This window comes from Helianthus annuus, chromosome 16 (genome assembly GCF_002127325.2).
Source record: "Helianthus annuus cultivar XRQ/B chromosome 16, HanXRQr2.0-SUNRISE, whole genome shotgun sequence".
Taxonomy (NCBI): Eukaryota; Viridiplantae; Streptophyta; class Magnoliopsida; order Asterales; family Asteraceae; genus Helianthus; species Helianthus annuus.
This window is the reverse complement of record NC_035448.2, coordinates 115,577,184-115,591,672: the sequence shown is the minus strand read 5'-3', so window position 1 is coordinate 115,591,672 and position 14,489 is coordinate 115,577,184. Positions and strand designations below refer to the sequence as shown.

Sequence of the window (14,489 nt, the reverse complement as noted above, 5' to 3'; positions counted from 1 at the left end):
TCCTATTCAACTTCTACAAGCTTCAGTATCATTCCATGGTATGAGTTCTTATTTTTTAGGGATTTTTACATATTTCCCCCTCCTAAGCCTTCTTATTACATATTTCCCCAAATCAAAAAATCAATTACATATTTCCCCTCCCTAACTCATTTATATCACATATTTCCCATTTTCATTTAAATGACTCTTATTTATGACTATTTTACCCTTAATGAGTTATTAAATGAATATTTACATATTTCCCCATTCGAATATGTAAAATCAATTACATATTTACCCAAATTCTTTTACTTGTTACTCTTCACTAGGTGACCCACACAAGACAAGACAAAGTAGGCGGTCGTCTCACAGGCATGAGTCATCTAACCACAGGTCCAGAAAGAAGAGCAACAACGGTTAATCTCCGGTCAAACAAAACACATGACGGGGTGTGCCAAAAACCACATGATTAAACAGTTGAACACACGAAGAACAAACGCGTTGATTGAGCTTGTAACAAAATGGATAATAAACTTTTAGAGGAGTGAATCTGTAACAAATTTATATTGCATTCTTATTTATGAACCTGTAGATCATATTGTATAATTGTACATATGAAGAAATGTGATTTCAAAATTCAAATTACATTTATATGAGATCACAAACACTCTAAGCTCACCTCTATCTCCTCGTGTGATCCAAAGATCAGAATTGAGGTAAGTAACATCAAAATCAAAATCAAAATCACCGCTCCCTCGGTTAGTTGATGGCCTAAATTGTTTGGGTAGTTGAGGTATCTCCAATGGTGGCAGTTGTGATAAATTTCCTATTATCTTCACTGTTGTTTTCTCAAATACAATTTTGATTGCAGAAGTTCCTGTCGGGAATGTAACGATTATTAGTGTGTGTTTAAGTTAGGGGTGTTGAATGGGTCATATTCACAGGTTGAACCCTCCGAACATGACACAAATCAATAAACGTGCCACACGCATGAACCCGTATACGAAAAGACCTGTTGTGGGTTGATAAAAACATGACCCGCTTAACCAAAAAATTATTGCATATTAATACTCTAAAACTACATATTTACTATAAAATATACAATGTTAAAAAAATTAAAAGTAAAAGTAATGGAATGATACTGAAGTATCATCTTTCAGTTTATACAGATTTAAAAATAAAATTAAAAAAGAAAACAAAAGCTTTTATCAACGGAAATCATCCATTATCAATTAAAAAATAGGAATTTTTACATATTTCCCCCTCCTAACTGTAGATAATTATTCTAGACCATCTACTATTACTTAACTGTAGATAATTATTATTTAATTTAAATTATTAAATTTAATATTTGTTTAAAACATTTAAGAAACTATTTTATAAATCATCTTATTATTATATATTTATATTAATTATCTTAAATATTATTTTGTAGTTATAAGTTTATCTAATTGGCTAATTGCTATATGCCTAATCTAAACCTTTCAACAATATTTTTAGAACTAATAAATTAAGAGCATTGGTATTTAAATAAAACTTGGATTCACGTCGTGAGAAAGTCAATGATACAGTTTGTCTTCTAATCGATGGTTCAAATGCTTTCATATTTATAAACTTAACAAACATCACAAGTTTTGATCATACGTAAAACAAAATTTTGTTCGGATATCAGAAAAGTATCTTAAAATATCGTTTTATAATTGTTAAATTTTCGTTAATAATTATTTGATATTTTATTTATTACTTAACCCGTGTAATATACAAGATTATAACCTACTATATAATAAATTTTATTCATGTTAGGATGAAATTTTCCCCATCGTGAGAGCTAAGCATGTGTACTAGGTTTTTGACACATAACCACCACGTGGCAAATATAGATCAACACCCTCGATCTAACCCTATCCTTTCCAAGATATTTCATACTATAAATATCCATAACATATACACATATAACAAAAACAGAAACATACTAAATATAGTAATAGTAAAGTAATGTCAGGAGCCCAAGGAACTTTGCCGCCGGGAAGCACGACGGCAACAACATATCATTCCGTACCAGGGGGAGAGAACCAGAGTCGAATGGATATCCACTCCAAGGATGACGAGGGTAAGATTCAGATCGATAAAATACAAGATAAGGTGGAGGATTGTGCCGGTCGCGGCGGCCCTGTTTTTGGCGATGCAGTGTCGGCCACCGTCGAAGCGCAAGAACAAGGCCGCCGCGACAAGCCGGACCCCGGTGTTACCGGCACCGGATAGATGGTAACTACCAGTTGCTTGATGATGTCAAGTGGTGTTTTGTGTGGTTAATTTTGTCTTTACTTTGTTAGTTTCTTCTAGTGTTTAATTAGCAGCTTATGTACGTATGTGTACAAGTTTCACATCGTTGGACATAATATGATATGGTAACATGTTTTAAATAGTTGTTGCTAAAACATGTGACGAGTCATGGCATTATAAATAAGTAACAATCATGTTGATATATATAAACAAGTGAGTAACTAAAATGACAATAACTAAACTTGTCTAAACACAAGACAATACTAAAATGGTACCAAAAGTCGTATGGAAGCACAATGAGTCGAATAGTAACATATAGTCATAAGTACGTGGCAACTATGTGTGTCACCCAGGGTACACCCAGGGGTTGGACGGAGAGGACCATCGGTCAAGGCACGTTTTTTAGAAAAAAATCTGATGTGTATACGTAAAATTTTTTTTTATAGGGTATACTTATACAAACACCAATATAGGCTCACTTACAAAACTATTTTATGTTTTAGATTAGTTATTAGCCTATTGGCATTATGTTTAGACCTTTGTTGAGCTAAATACCTAATTTCGTGAAGGCCTAAGAGCACGTTTTTTGGAGCTCGAACAGGGTACACGAATTATAAGAGCCGGCCCGAAAAATTTCGAATATAACAAATATAAAAACCGTGAGAACAAATTTGGTGCATCCATAAACTAGATCTAGAGTTGGTATTAAAGACACCTCGTTAGTTCTCAAAAAGAGTTAAAATTAGATAGAATTAAGGGTATTTCTGGTATTTGTATTTGTTTTGATTCATTAAAATTAACTCCTCCCTAAAATCGAAATAACTCTCCTCAAATCTCGCAACCCTTCACCCTAAATAGTGTGTGCGGTAGGGGTGTTCGAAAATATCCGTATTCAAAAATTCGATCTGGAACTATCTGATATCCGAATCCGAAAAATCCGAAATTTCGGATATCCTAAACTCGGATATTCGAATTTTCGAATTCGGATTCAGATAGTGATTTTGAAAATTTTCGGATATTTCGGATATTTGAAATATCCGAAAATTTAATTTTTATTTTTTATCGGATATATATATATGAAAAATATCCGAAATACGAAACTATCCGAAAAATATCCGAAAATTTATATTTGGATATCCAAAACGATCAGGAATATCTAGTTCGGAATATTAAAAAAATTAAAAACTAAAAATTAAATAACTAATTGATATTCAGATATCCGATCCACTATCTGAAAATTCGGATACGGATTCGGATAGTGAAATCAGGTATCCGAAAATTTCGGATATCCGAAACTCGGATATCCGAATTTTTGGATATCCGGTTTTGAACTGTGCGGTGATGACCCTCTCATGACCATTATGACCCTTTATATACGCATCGGTCATCCACTTTTAATCTACTATCCAACACGTAAGGATGTGGTCATCATCCACTTCTAATCTACCATATAACACTACTATTCTAGTGGTCATGACACAAATCACTATCCCTTTTGTTATTTTAGTTTATCTTTTAAAGTGTCAAAATCTAGGAAAATAGAAAAAAGGTGCCCGTGGTAATTGTGGTTTAATCCACGCCAATATAATCATGAATTATTGAGGGAGGGTGGTATAACCTTTCATTCATATTCTTACACAACGAATCATGTTTTAACTATGGCCCCTACACCCTTTTAGCCTTAGTCAAATTCAGAACAATTCTTTCTCTCTTCAAGTCTTAGGGGCTGTTTGTTTAGCTCTTAATGAGGCTCTGAATGATTCAGACCCCTTACACAATGATTCAGACCCCTTACTAGTTCAGTAATTAATGGTTCAGATTATTTGTTTCGTGAGCAGATGGGTGAATGGTTCAGACAATTGCCTCCGAATGATTAAGCACTATAAAAAGTCTGAATGGTTAAGACCTCTAATCTGAGTTGATCAAACATTTGCCTCTGAATGGTTAAGTATTATACTAGCTCTTAATGGTTCAGACCTCTTACTGATTAAACACTTAATGATTCAGACTTCTTACTAGTTAGCACTTAACCATTTAGAAGGTGGCAAATAGCCCCTTACGAGCTTGTTAAAAATGATAATTATAATGCCATAACCCAACATGCTAAAAATTATAACTATATATAACTAGTAAATTATCCTGTGTGTTGCTGCGACGTTCTCTAAATAATTTTATGTTAAAACGTAGACCAAATGAAAAGATAAATAAAAATAAGCATGAAAACGTATTATATGTGATTCGATTTGTTTCTAGAAAAATTTACTTTGAAACGTTAAAACGTAGACCAAATGAAAACGTAAATAAATAAAAGCATGAAAACGTATTATATGTGATCCGATTTGTTTCTAGAAAAATTTACTTTGAAACGTTAATCAACTTGAATTTATATCCACACGTATATAAAAAAATAACACGTAAAACTCGAAAATTTGTAGAAAGTTAAGAGGTTGTAAATGTGAATGCAGAATTTTGAGAGGTAAAAGTATACAAAAAGACAAAAAAAAAGGTCAAAACATTATTCACAAAGGTTTGTATTATATATAACCAGTTTTTCCCTGCCAACGTTGCGGGGCACTAAGCTGAATATTTCTCTCTCATAACATATAGGTTTGTGCTTCGGTTACTTGTGCATACTGCTTATAACACAACCTAAAAGATTACATCGAGTCAACCAATTAAAACAAAATACTACCATACTTTTGCCCAAAAAAAACTAAAACGATGGAAACACTATAATTTTAAACTGGGGGAAAATTGTAATTTTTCAGAACAAATAAGCGTGTGTCAGACAGCCGACTGACACGAATAAAAATTACACCAATTTAAACAATTAAAACAAAACACTACCATAATTTTTAAAAAAACTAAAAAGATGGCATGACTGTAATTTTACACTGGCGTCAAAATCGTAATTTCACAGGGAAAAAAACAAAAAGGATGGCAAAACTGCAAATTTGAGCTGAGGACAAAATCACAATTTGTCTGGGAAGGAAAAAAACAAAACCAATGACAAACCTATAAATGTAAACGGGCAAAATCGTAATTTAGCTTAAGCGGTAGGAAAATACCAGCGTAGCAGCTGGCCGCCTATTTCGACCAATGGCAGGGAAACAGTATTCCATGCATGGTGATTGTTGTTATAGGTAGTGTCATAATAAATTAAATAGCACATCATTTAATCAGAACATATATTTATATAATTAGCATATTATCAACAGATACATGTCATATAACCAGCACATTTATTTATATAATTGGCACATGCATTTTGTATAAATCATCATATTATCAACACATCCACTGTAACGGGCACATTCAGTTATATAATCAACACATGCATTTTATATAAATAATCATATTATCAACACATCCCCCTATTGTAAGGGCACATTCATTTATATAATCAACACATGCATTTTATATAAATCATCATATTATCAACACATCCACCTATTGTAACGGGCACATTCATTTATATAATCAACACATGCATTTTATATAAATCATGATATTATCAGCACATCCATTCTCGAAATGTATTCATCAAAACGTATGATATGTATAATAAGGGAAAATATCTAATAGAAAGTTTATTTTGGCTAGAAAGGATAAGAAGCAATAGGATTATGACATGTGGCAAATTTTAAAATAAAACGAAATGGTATTTTAGTCAATCTCATCCTTTCTTCTTCCTTCTTCTCCCCAGTTACTTCAAAACCCACCATCTTTAACCTTTTCTTCACTTACTATCTCAATAATCACTACATTATAGTGCGGTTTTCGTCATCAATCAATGATTCAAACACCCGATCAATGTGTTCTTCAACTTTCTTTTTTTTTTTTTTTGAAGAAAACCCAATTTAATTTCATTCAAAATCTCATTTTTTTCCCGTGATTTTGAAGATAATCACTCGATCCGTTCGATTCAATCGCTGATAAGTGTTTCTATCATTCAAATTTCGTCAATCGATGAAGAAATCGGCTTCGATCCATGTAAGAAATTCATTAATTTTATTTTTACGATCTGGGTTTTTGATTTAGTCATTGCGTTTTACGATCTTGGCGGGGGTCCGGGGGGCGGCAGCCCCTGGCGGGGTCCAAGGCTGGAAAACTGCATTCGTAGACAGTTTTATTGCTTTAATAAAAATGCATGAGAAAAATTAATTTTCTATAAATTTGTCTCTGGAAAATTGCGTTCGTAGACAGTTTTATGCCATTGCGTTTTAGAACTGCATTCCTGGTTCAGACAATTCACAGACAACTATTGTCCTGGTTAAATGCGTTTTAGAGAGAACACTTTTTTGGTGTTTTTATGCCATTGCGTTTTAAAACTAAGACATTTTTATGCGTTTTCTGGTCATTACGTTTTATAAAAACACATTTTTGAAGTGTTTTTAGTCATTGCGTTTTAGGTAAAACACACTTTTAGGTGTTTTCAGTTCATTGCGTTTTACAGAGAACACTTTCTTTTGTTTTTTAGGCCATTGCGTTTTAGAAATGAGACATTTAAGTGTTTTCTGGCCATTGCGTTTTATAAATAAGACATTTCTTTGTGTTGTTTGTGCATTGCGTTTTAGGTAAAACACATTTTTATGTGTTTTCAGTCCATTGCGTTTTAGAAAACAGACATTTTAAGTATTTTCTGGCCATTGCGTTTTAGAAATAAGACATGTGTTTGTGTTTTTGGTGCATTGCATTTTAGGTAAAACACATTTTTATGCGTTTTTAGTCCATTGCGTTTTACAAACTACACTTTCTTTTGAGTTTTTAGGCTATTGCGTTTTAGAAATAACACATTTCTTTGTGTTTTCTGGCCATTGCGTTTTACAAATAAGACATTTCTTTGTGTTTTTGGTGCATTGCGTTTTAGAAAAATGTCATTTTTTAGGTTTTTTTTCCATTGCGTTTTACGCAACTGGGTTTTTTCCATTGCGTTTTACGCAACTGCGTTTTCAAAAAAAAATTTCAAAAATATATCAATAGTATACTCGTTTTAAAGATAAAAAACGCTCGTTTTTTGGTGCAATTTTTATAAAAAAATAATGTCGTATGAAAGAGTTATTAACGTTTAAAAAATGAGGGGGGGAGGGGGAATTGGAGGAAAGAGAAACTATTGCCTTGGATTGACTAGAATGCCCCTAAACAAAATCACACGCATCTTTTCTTCCATTCAATTTCCATCATTTAATCTTAGCCCTTGATTAACTAAATGGATGGTCAAGATCATTTCCTAGCCTACTTAGCCAAATAAACTTCCTATTCTATCTCCACCCTGTATAATAAAATAACAAACATTGAAAAAAATAATTGTTTAGTAGCATTCAAAGGTTTTTCTTCCTTGTTAAAAAAAGAGTAAACTGCTAAAATCGTCCCTAGGGTTTGGTTAATTTAGCCATTTACAAAAAAAGTTTTTTTTTCTCACCTGAACCACTGAGATTTATAAATTATTGTCAAAACCATCCAATTTTTTGACCTCTTATAGTTCGACATTAAATAAGAGGTATTTTTGTCATTTTGGCTGGGTTTTAAATTTATTCTTTATTTAGTTTCTTCAAAGTTTTATTCTCCTTTAATGTCTTTTAATTGGTACGAAGCAACGGCTGCAATGTGTATTGATGCAACCATCATGATCTTTCAAATCGGTTGAGAAATTCATTCCAACCAATTGCTACTTGTTGAATATGATTAAACAAATCATCTAAACTAATCGTAAGACCACCCTTAGTGGCCAGGGGATTGAACGTTTTTTATACCCTAATCCCCGCCCAAACACGCTTGACCATCGCCCCTTTGGGCGTTTTTTTTCAAAAAAAAGCTCCGGGTGCATAATTTAAAACACCAAAATTTTGAAATTTTTCATGGTTTGACTGTTGTGAACGGTCATTTAACGGTAATAAAAAATTAATTTTTTCTTTATTTTTAATCTATTTTTACCTATAATAAAAAACCCACTTTCAACTCCATTTTTTTTATAAACTTTTTCCTATTCTCTTCACTACTTCTGCACATTTTATTAAAAAAAAAAATATATCATGAATTCCTTCTGACCCCCTTTCAGTGTTCTGTCTAGACCCAGCAACTAAACTTCATATCGCCCAAACACCACCCTACCGCAACCGTCCTATAATTTCCAAGATATGGACACAAGTATAATGGCGTACACACAATTATTAAACATGCCTCCACAATTCTTTCACGGTCCACACGGCTTTGCATCATGGACGGTTCGCATGCGACTCAAGAAGAAACCGAGCCCGACATTGAAACGGTACCGGAGACGAACCAGAGCCTGTAGCCAAGGTGTCTCAACGTGGTAGACGGTCCCTTAAAAAAAGAGGATACCGCTCCACGTACGAAAAGAACCTACCAAGCTTGGTCGAAAGATGAGGAGTACGCGTTAGCACGGGCGTGGCGCGACATCTGGAGGATCCCGAAGTTGGTAAGCGTTATTTACCTTTTTTAAATAGTATGTATTATATTTTTTTAAGATATAACAATATATTTGTTTTTTTAGCCAACTATCAAACTCTACCCATTTTTGGAATAAATTCGCAAAACATTTTTTAATGCAATGGGTAGAGGTGAGTATCGGGACAAACATTCGATATCAAGCAAATGGACCGACATAAACCATAATGTCATTCGTTCCAAGAAGTTTTCCAACGCACGAAAGATAACTGAGGTAGCGGTCAAAACAACACGAATATATTAACAAGAGCGTTGGAGGAGTTCAACCAAATGAGAGGCGCTTTTACATACTTGAATTGTTAGAAGCTTCTACGTGGAAGTCCTAAATGGTCTAACATACTGAGCATGACGTCTAGTAGTAGACGTAAAGCAAAACGGTCCAAAACATCCTACTCGGTTGATCCGGAACACCTACTTCCGATGCTCGAAACGTCGACTTAAACATTAATGTGGACGACGAGAATGAGGAAGTGGAGTTGGCCCGACCACTCGGTAGAAGAAGTGAAAAAAAAGGAGAAGGGTGGAGTCTGACGTGATGTCGTGGGTCACGCAAATTTAATCCCTAAACAACTGTAGTTAGTGGTAGTAGGGTATCGAACTCAGGGAGTATGTGGAAAATGTGTTGATTGTGTAGCTTTGTATTTATACTAAAATTAAACTAAATTGCAGAAAATTAAAATTCAAGATTGTGGATTGTTGTTTTGGAAAACTAGATTAAGAACTAATTCAAATCAAAGTTGGTTGTAAACAATTAGGAGAGAACAATGATCACCCTAGGTTTCAGTTTCTTTAAACAATTGTGTGCAATTTCACTAGAAAGAGTTACATAGACATAACTCGTGTATGTGTGATTGAAGTGATAAAAGGGAACAAAGTACTCGGATTAGATAATGCGAGGTTGTTTCCCGATGACCTATTAACCAATAACCAACCCTAACCCTTCCCGTGATATCTCGGTTGCCAACGGCACCAAGAACGTACGATCAAGACTAGAAATTGTGATATAGATTAACGCACTACAAACAATCAAACATACACCATGACATTCAAGCAACGCAAAATATCATTCTAGAAATGCAGAAATTAACACACAAAAGTCTTAGAAACATTCACCTAGGATGATCACCGAAGAGTTTAGCCGGACATGGCTCGGTGAATCATCATCAACATCAATCTAATGTTCATACGAATTAAAAACACAAACCGAATGTTTAAAAATGTTCACAAAGCAAGCAAGTACTCCAAAATCGCCCCCAAAGTGCCCAAGAACCGTCAATGATGAGAAGAATACCAAAAGACACCCAAAAAACGAGTATATTGTGGCAGTTACACATTTCACGTTCAGGCACCACCGTAAATTACGGCTCCACCGTAATTTACGGTGGCCATCAGATTGTTACGGTGAATCAAGCCTGGTTTACGGTGCAAAAATCAACAAAAATCATGTCTACCGTAAATTACGGTAGGACCGTAATTTACGGTACTCAGCAGTCTTGTCTCCTTTGTTTTGTCTTGTCTTCTTCTCTCGACCCGTTTTCCACCAAAACATTCATGAACTGCCTTTTATCCATCTCTTATCTCCTAATTCGCACCTGAAACATAAGCATCGTAGTTATCTAATCCAAGATAATTACACGGCTAAATGGAGGATTATTTCATGTTTTAACATACTTAAGGGTTGTCCAAAGGACCACCCGTCACATCCCCACACTTAACCGTTGCTTGTCCCAAGCAACTCATCAACATAGTTTCGAAACAAGTGATCAAATTAGCCAAACAAATCATGCAATTTCTTTACCAACCCCCTTTTTAATGCCCCAAGCAATACACCCCTCACAATTTCTCTCCTCTCGGCTACAAGTGGAAACTAGCAAAGATAAGCTAGACACACACTAGGCAAACGGGTGGTTGCGCAATCATAAGCTTGTACCTGAATCAACTATCCTCCTATAACGGGTCAAACATGAATGCAAATCAAAAGGGGCTTAAAGGTTGTAATGTGGCTAGGTGTATGGGTAGGAAATGGAATATATATGAGTAGCGAAAATTCGACCCGGTCTTTTTATTACAACTACCAAAAACAACTAACAATGCATACTACTATATACAAGACAATGAAACCTTCTTTTTTTTTTTTCTTCATTTTTTTTTTCTTTTCATTTTTTTTTTCAATCACACAATACGATAATACACTAACCATGACTATTTCAAACTCACAAACTACTAATTATATCACTAACGCTATAAGACCGGGTCAAATTTGGGTACATTTTCAAGTAAGTAGCTAGGGGAAACAAATGATAGGCTTTAAAGGCACAAAATGGGCAACTAAATGTCCAAACCCCCGCCCCTCTCGCAACCATGCTCATATGTATAATTAATGAGGTCCAACCCCCCAAATCCCACACTCACTCACACCAACGACGAGGCTACCTAGTGCCCTTATCCTTTCTACATTCATGTCTAACAACGGATTCAAATTGCATTCAAGCACAAGTTCTAACACACCCCCACCCGTAGCCACTCTCATCAAAGATTATTTATATACACGTGTGGCTACAACTCTTACCAAGAATGAAAAGGGTAATAAGGGTTGCCGGTGTATTGACTTGGGGATAAATTGGGGCGACAAGATTTCACATTGTTTTGCTCGGCTTAAAATTTTTCAAAAATCTTCAAAAAATTCCCCCCATCCCCACACTTGGGATACATTGACCCCAATGTATGGCTTTGAGAGGCTTTGATCACTAACCCACTTCAACATCCACAAGAAGCTTCTCATCTCAAACCCCAAATTTCTTTTTTTTGTATTTTTTTCATTTTATATTTTTTTTTATGTTTTTCATTTTAAACACAACACCACCAACCAACCAAACCCAACAATCAATCATATGATCAATCACCACCCATCCTCCCACCATAATCAACATAAACCAACAAATATATACAAACTATACAAGAGAGAGAATACCACCTGATCAATAATAACGCGGTCCTGGGGGCCCAAAAATGGACGACATCATATCGTTCCATTCTCCAAACCCGAACGAGCCGCTACTGCTTCCCTCTTGTTGTTGTGGTCCCTCTTGCCGTCTTGGATCAAGCCACTGAGAATGGTGGAGTTGTGGAGTCGGATACGAAACGCTGCCATCATACGGTGGCAATGAGGCATAATCCACATGTTGTGGATCCTCAACCACCGGCCTTCCGGCATGCCAATCCGCATGCATCCGCCTCATCTGATCATCGTGATATCGGTTATTCATTTCCACCTCCTGCGAATATGCGTGGGTCCGGTGCCATAATTCATTGCGGTCGAAGCTATGTTTAAGCGCCCGCTCAATACTAGCGCTATTCCGCGTGCCTTGATCAAATAACGACCTCTCCGAACCCGACCAAGTATCAAAGATGGCCGCCGGCGGGCGTTGGCTCTCGATCACCTCCTGCATTGAACCACTATAAGCCCACCCCGGCTCATATGGTTGCTGCGCATAGTCGTAAAATGTGCCACCATGACCACCATGAAAAGCCCCAAAACCAACATTTGCACCACCCGTTGGCTCGTCTGCGTAATCATCATCCCCACTCGGAATTAACTCTTCATCGCTTTCAGGTTCACCCGGTTCTCCCGGTAACAACTCCCTTGCACCTAATTTCAACGCCCTCCACCGTTGACCCTCCGATTTCAGCTTGTGATAACGTTCAGACGAAGTGTATGTCCAAACGTTTCCCAACCTATCCAAAGTAAAAGGCAAGTGCCTTTTCGTTAAACCGCGGTCTTCAGATGTGAGTGCCTTCTGCTGTTTCATTAAACCCGTTATGATGCGACAGTACGGGACAATGTCTCTCCCGTATTTGTTCCGGCATATCCACAAATGGTGCATAATCAGGTAGCGTATTGGAAAACGTGGGGAGCCATGCATCAATGAATACAGAACAGGTATCTCTGGAAACCTCACCTGCTCTTTATCCCCTCTCCTTGGGATGACATTAAGTAAACAGATCGTATGCAAGAGCTTGGCTTCTATCTTCAGATTTTTTCGGTATAACACGCCACCATACCTACCGGGCAAAAACAAATCCGCCAACATACTGTTCCATGTCACGTGCTTCTCGGGTTTGAGCAATAAATCATCAAGCATGGGAATCATGTACTCCCTAGTTGGAAGGCTATCATATTTTCCCAACTTCTTCAACGTATCGAATGACATTTCAACTGGTACCCCATGTACCATCCCAACCAACTTCATTTGTGATGGCCTGTGGAAGTTGTGACATTTAAGCGTTGCCATCCACTCCTGAATCTCAGTCAAAAACAAATTGCTCTTATCCTTATCCCAACACTTGAGTGCTCCTTCCCAACCCAAAGCACGGAACTTGTCATACACCCCGAACTGGCCCAACTGAGGCTCATCAACCTCTCTTTCACAGATGAATGCGGCTGCTTTATTCTTTAACTTGTTCATGCAGTCGTTATACAGGGTTGGTTGCCAAATTTCAGGTTGGTCATCCAACGACCCCGAATTCCACACCGGTTTATCACTTGGGTCTAACTGCATCTCTTCCTCTTCCTCGCTTTCACTAACCCTACCAAGATATTGCCTCTTCTTCGATGGCTGCTCCTTCTCCTTGCCCTTGCCTCTTGATGAGGATGAACTTGACCCCGGCTTTTCCTTTGTCTTTGCCATTTCCTACACACATGAAGAAACAACAAAACAACACAAAAATTAACATTCTCTTCACAAATCATCCCCACACTTGCTTGTTGCCATGGTTGTAGATGTTAGTGAACCCAAAATGTATCAAGGATTTTTCAAAAAAATTGGGCATGATGTCTCTACAATGTAGAACATCCCAAAAGTTCACTACTTTAACCATAATTCCTACATCTACAACCATCAACCATGTTCAATAACAATTCCATACTCATATCCTAGCAACAAGCAAGTGGGCAAGAACATATAACCTAAATCACCTTGTTTTTCACAATGCATCTCCATAATAGAGTAAAATAAGTGTTCATACCTTGTTTTAAGATGAGAGGATGCTTGTGAAACTAAAAATCCCAAAACCCCCAAATTATCTCAACCTAGGGTTTCAAACTTCGACCCCAAAACCGCGTTTTCTCTGGAATTCCTCCTCACAATCACGAAGCTTGGGAAAAATTAGTCGATTGAGACCAAAACCTCACTTGATTTGGGCAAGGATTGAAGGTTTTATGAAGAAAAGAAGGTGGAAGAAGAAGAAGGAGGATGTGGGTCTTAGAGAAGAAGAAGTTGGTGAAAAGTGAGGAATGAATAAGTGGCTAGGGTTAATACACGTGAAATCCTGTTTGTTTTCGTTTTTTTTTTTTTTTTTTTTTTTTATGTATATGCAGAATCCCAGCCGACGGAGACAGATTCATCGCGTACCGTAATTTACGGTCTCACCGTAAATTACGGTGAGACCTGGATGTCAAATGTGCACCGTAATTCAGGCTTGATTCACCGTAAACCCCAACCAATTTTTTTCACCACCGTAAGTTACGGCATTACCGTAATTTACGGTAAACTCCAATCTTCAATTTTCACCGTAAAACAGGAGGTTTACACCATAAATCCCAAAAAAATTTTAACTCCCACCGTAAATTACGGCTCCACCGTAATTTACGGTGGACACTGGGCATCCATTCTTTTGATAAAACTTGGAATTTATGTGACCAAATTTTTTAGATTTTTTTAAATTTTTTCGATTTTTTTATGTTTTTTAATTATTTCAAA

At 36.3% G+C, this 14,489-nt stretch overlaps 1 protein-coding gene across 1 annotated transcript; it reads left to right on the top strand.

Annotated features, from left to right (window-relative positions):
* The first annotated feature begins 1,939 nt into the window (after positions 1-1,939).
* On the top strand, positions 1,940-2,417 carry LOC110915936. The gene has a single exon (XM_022160688.1). It carries the CDS (start codon positions 1,975-1,977, stop codon positions 2,239-2,241), a length of 267 nt encoding a protein of 88 aa, XP_022016380.1. The 5' UTR covers positions 1,940-1,974; the 3' UTR covers positions 2,242-2,417.
* Positions 2,418-14,489: the final 12,072 nt, after the last annotated feature.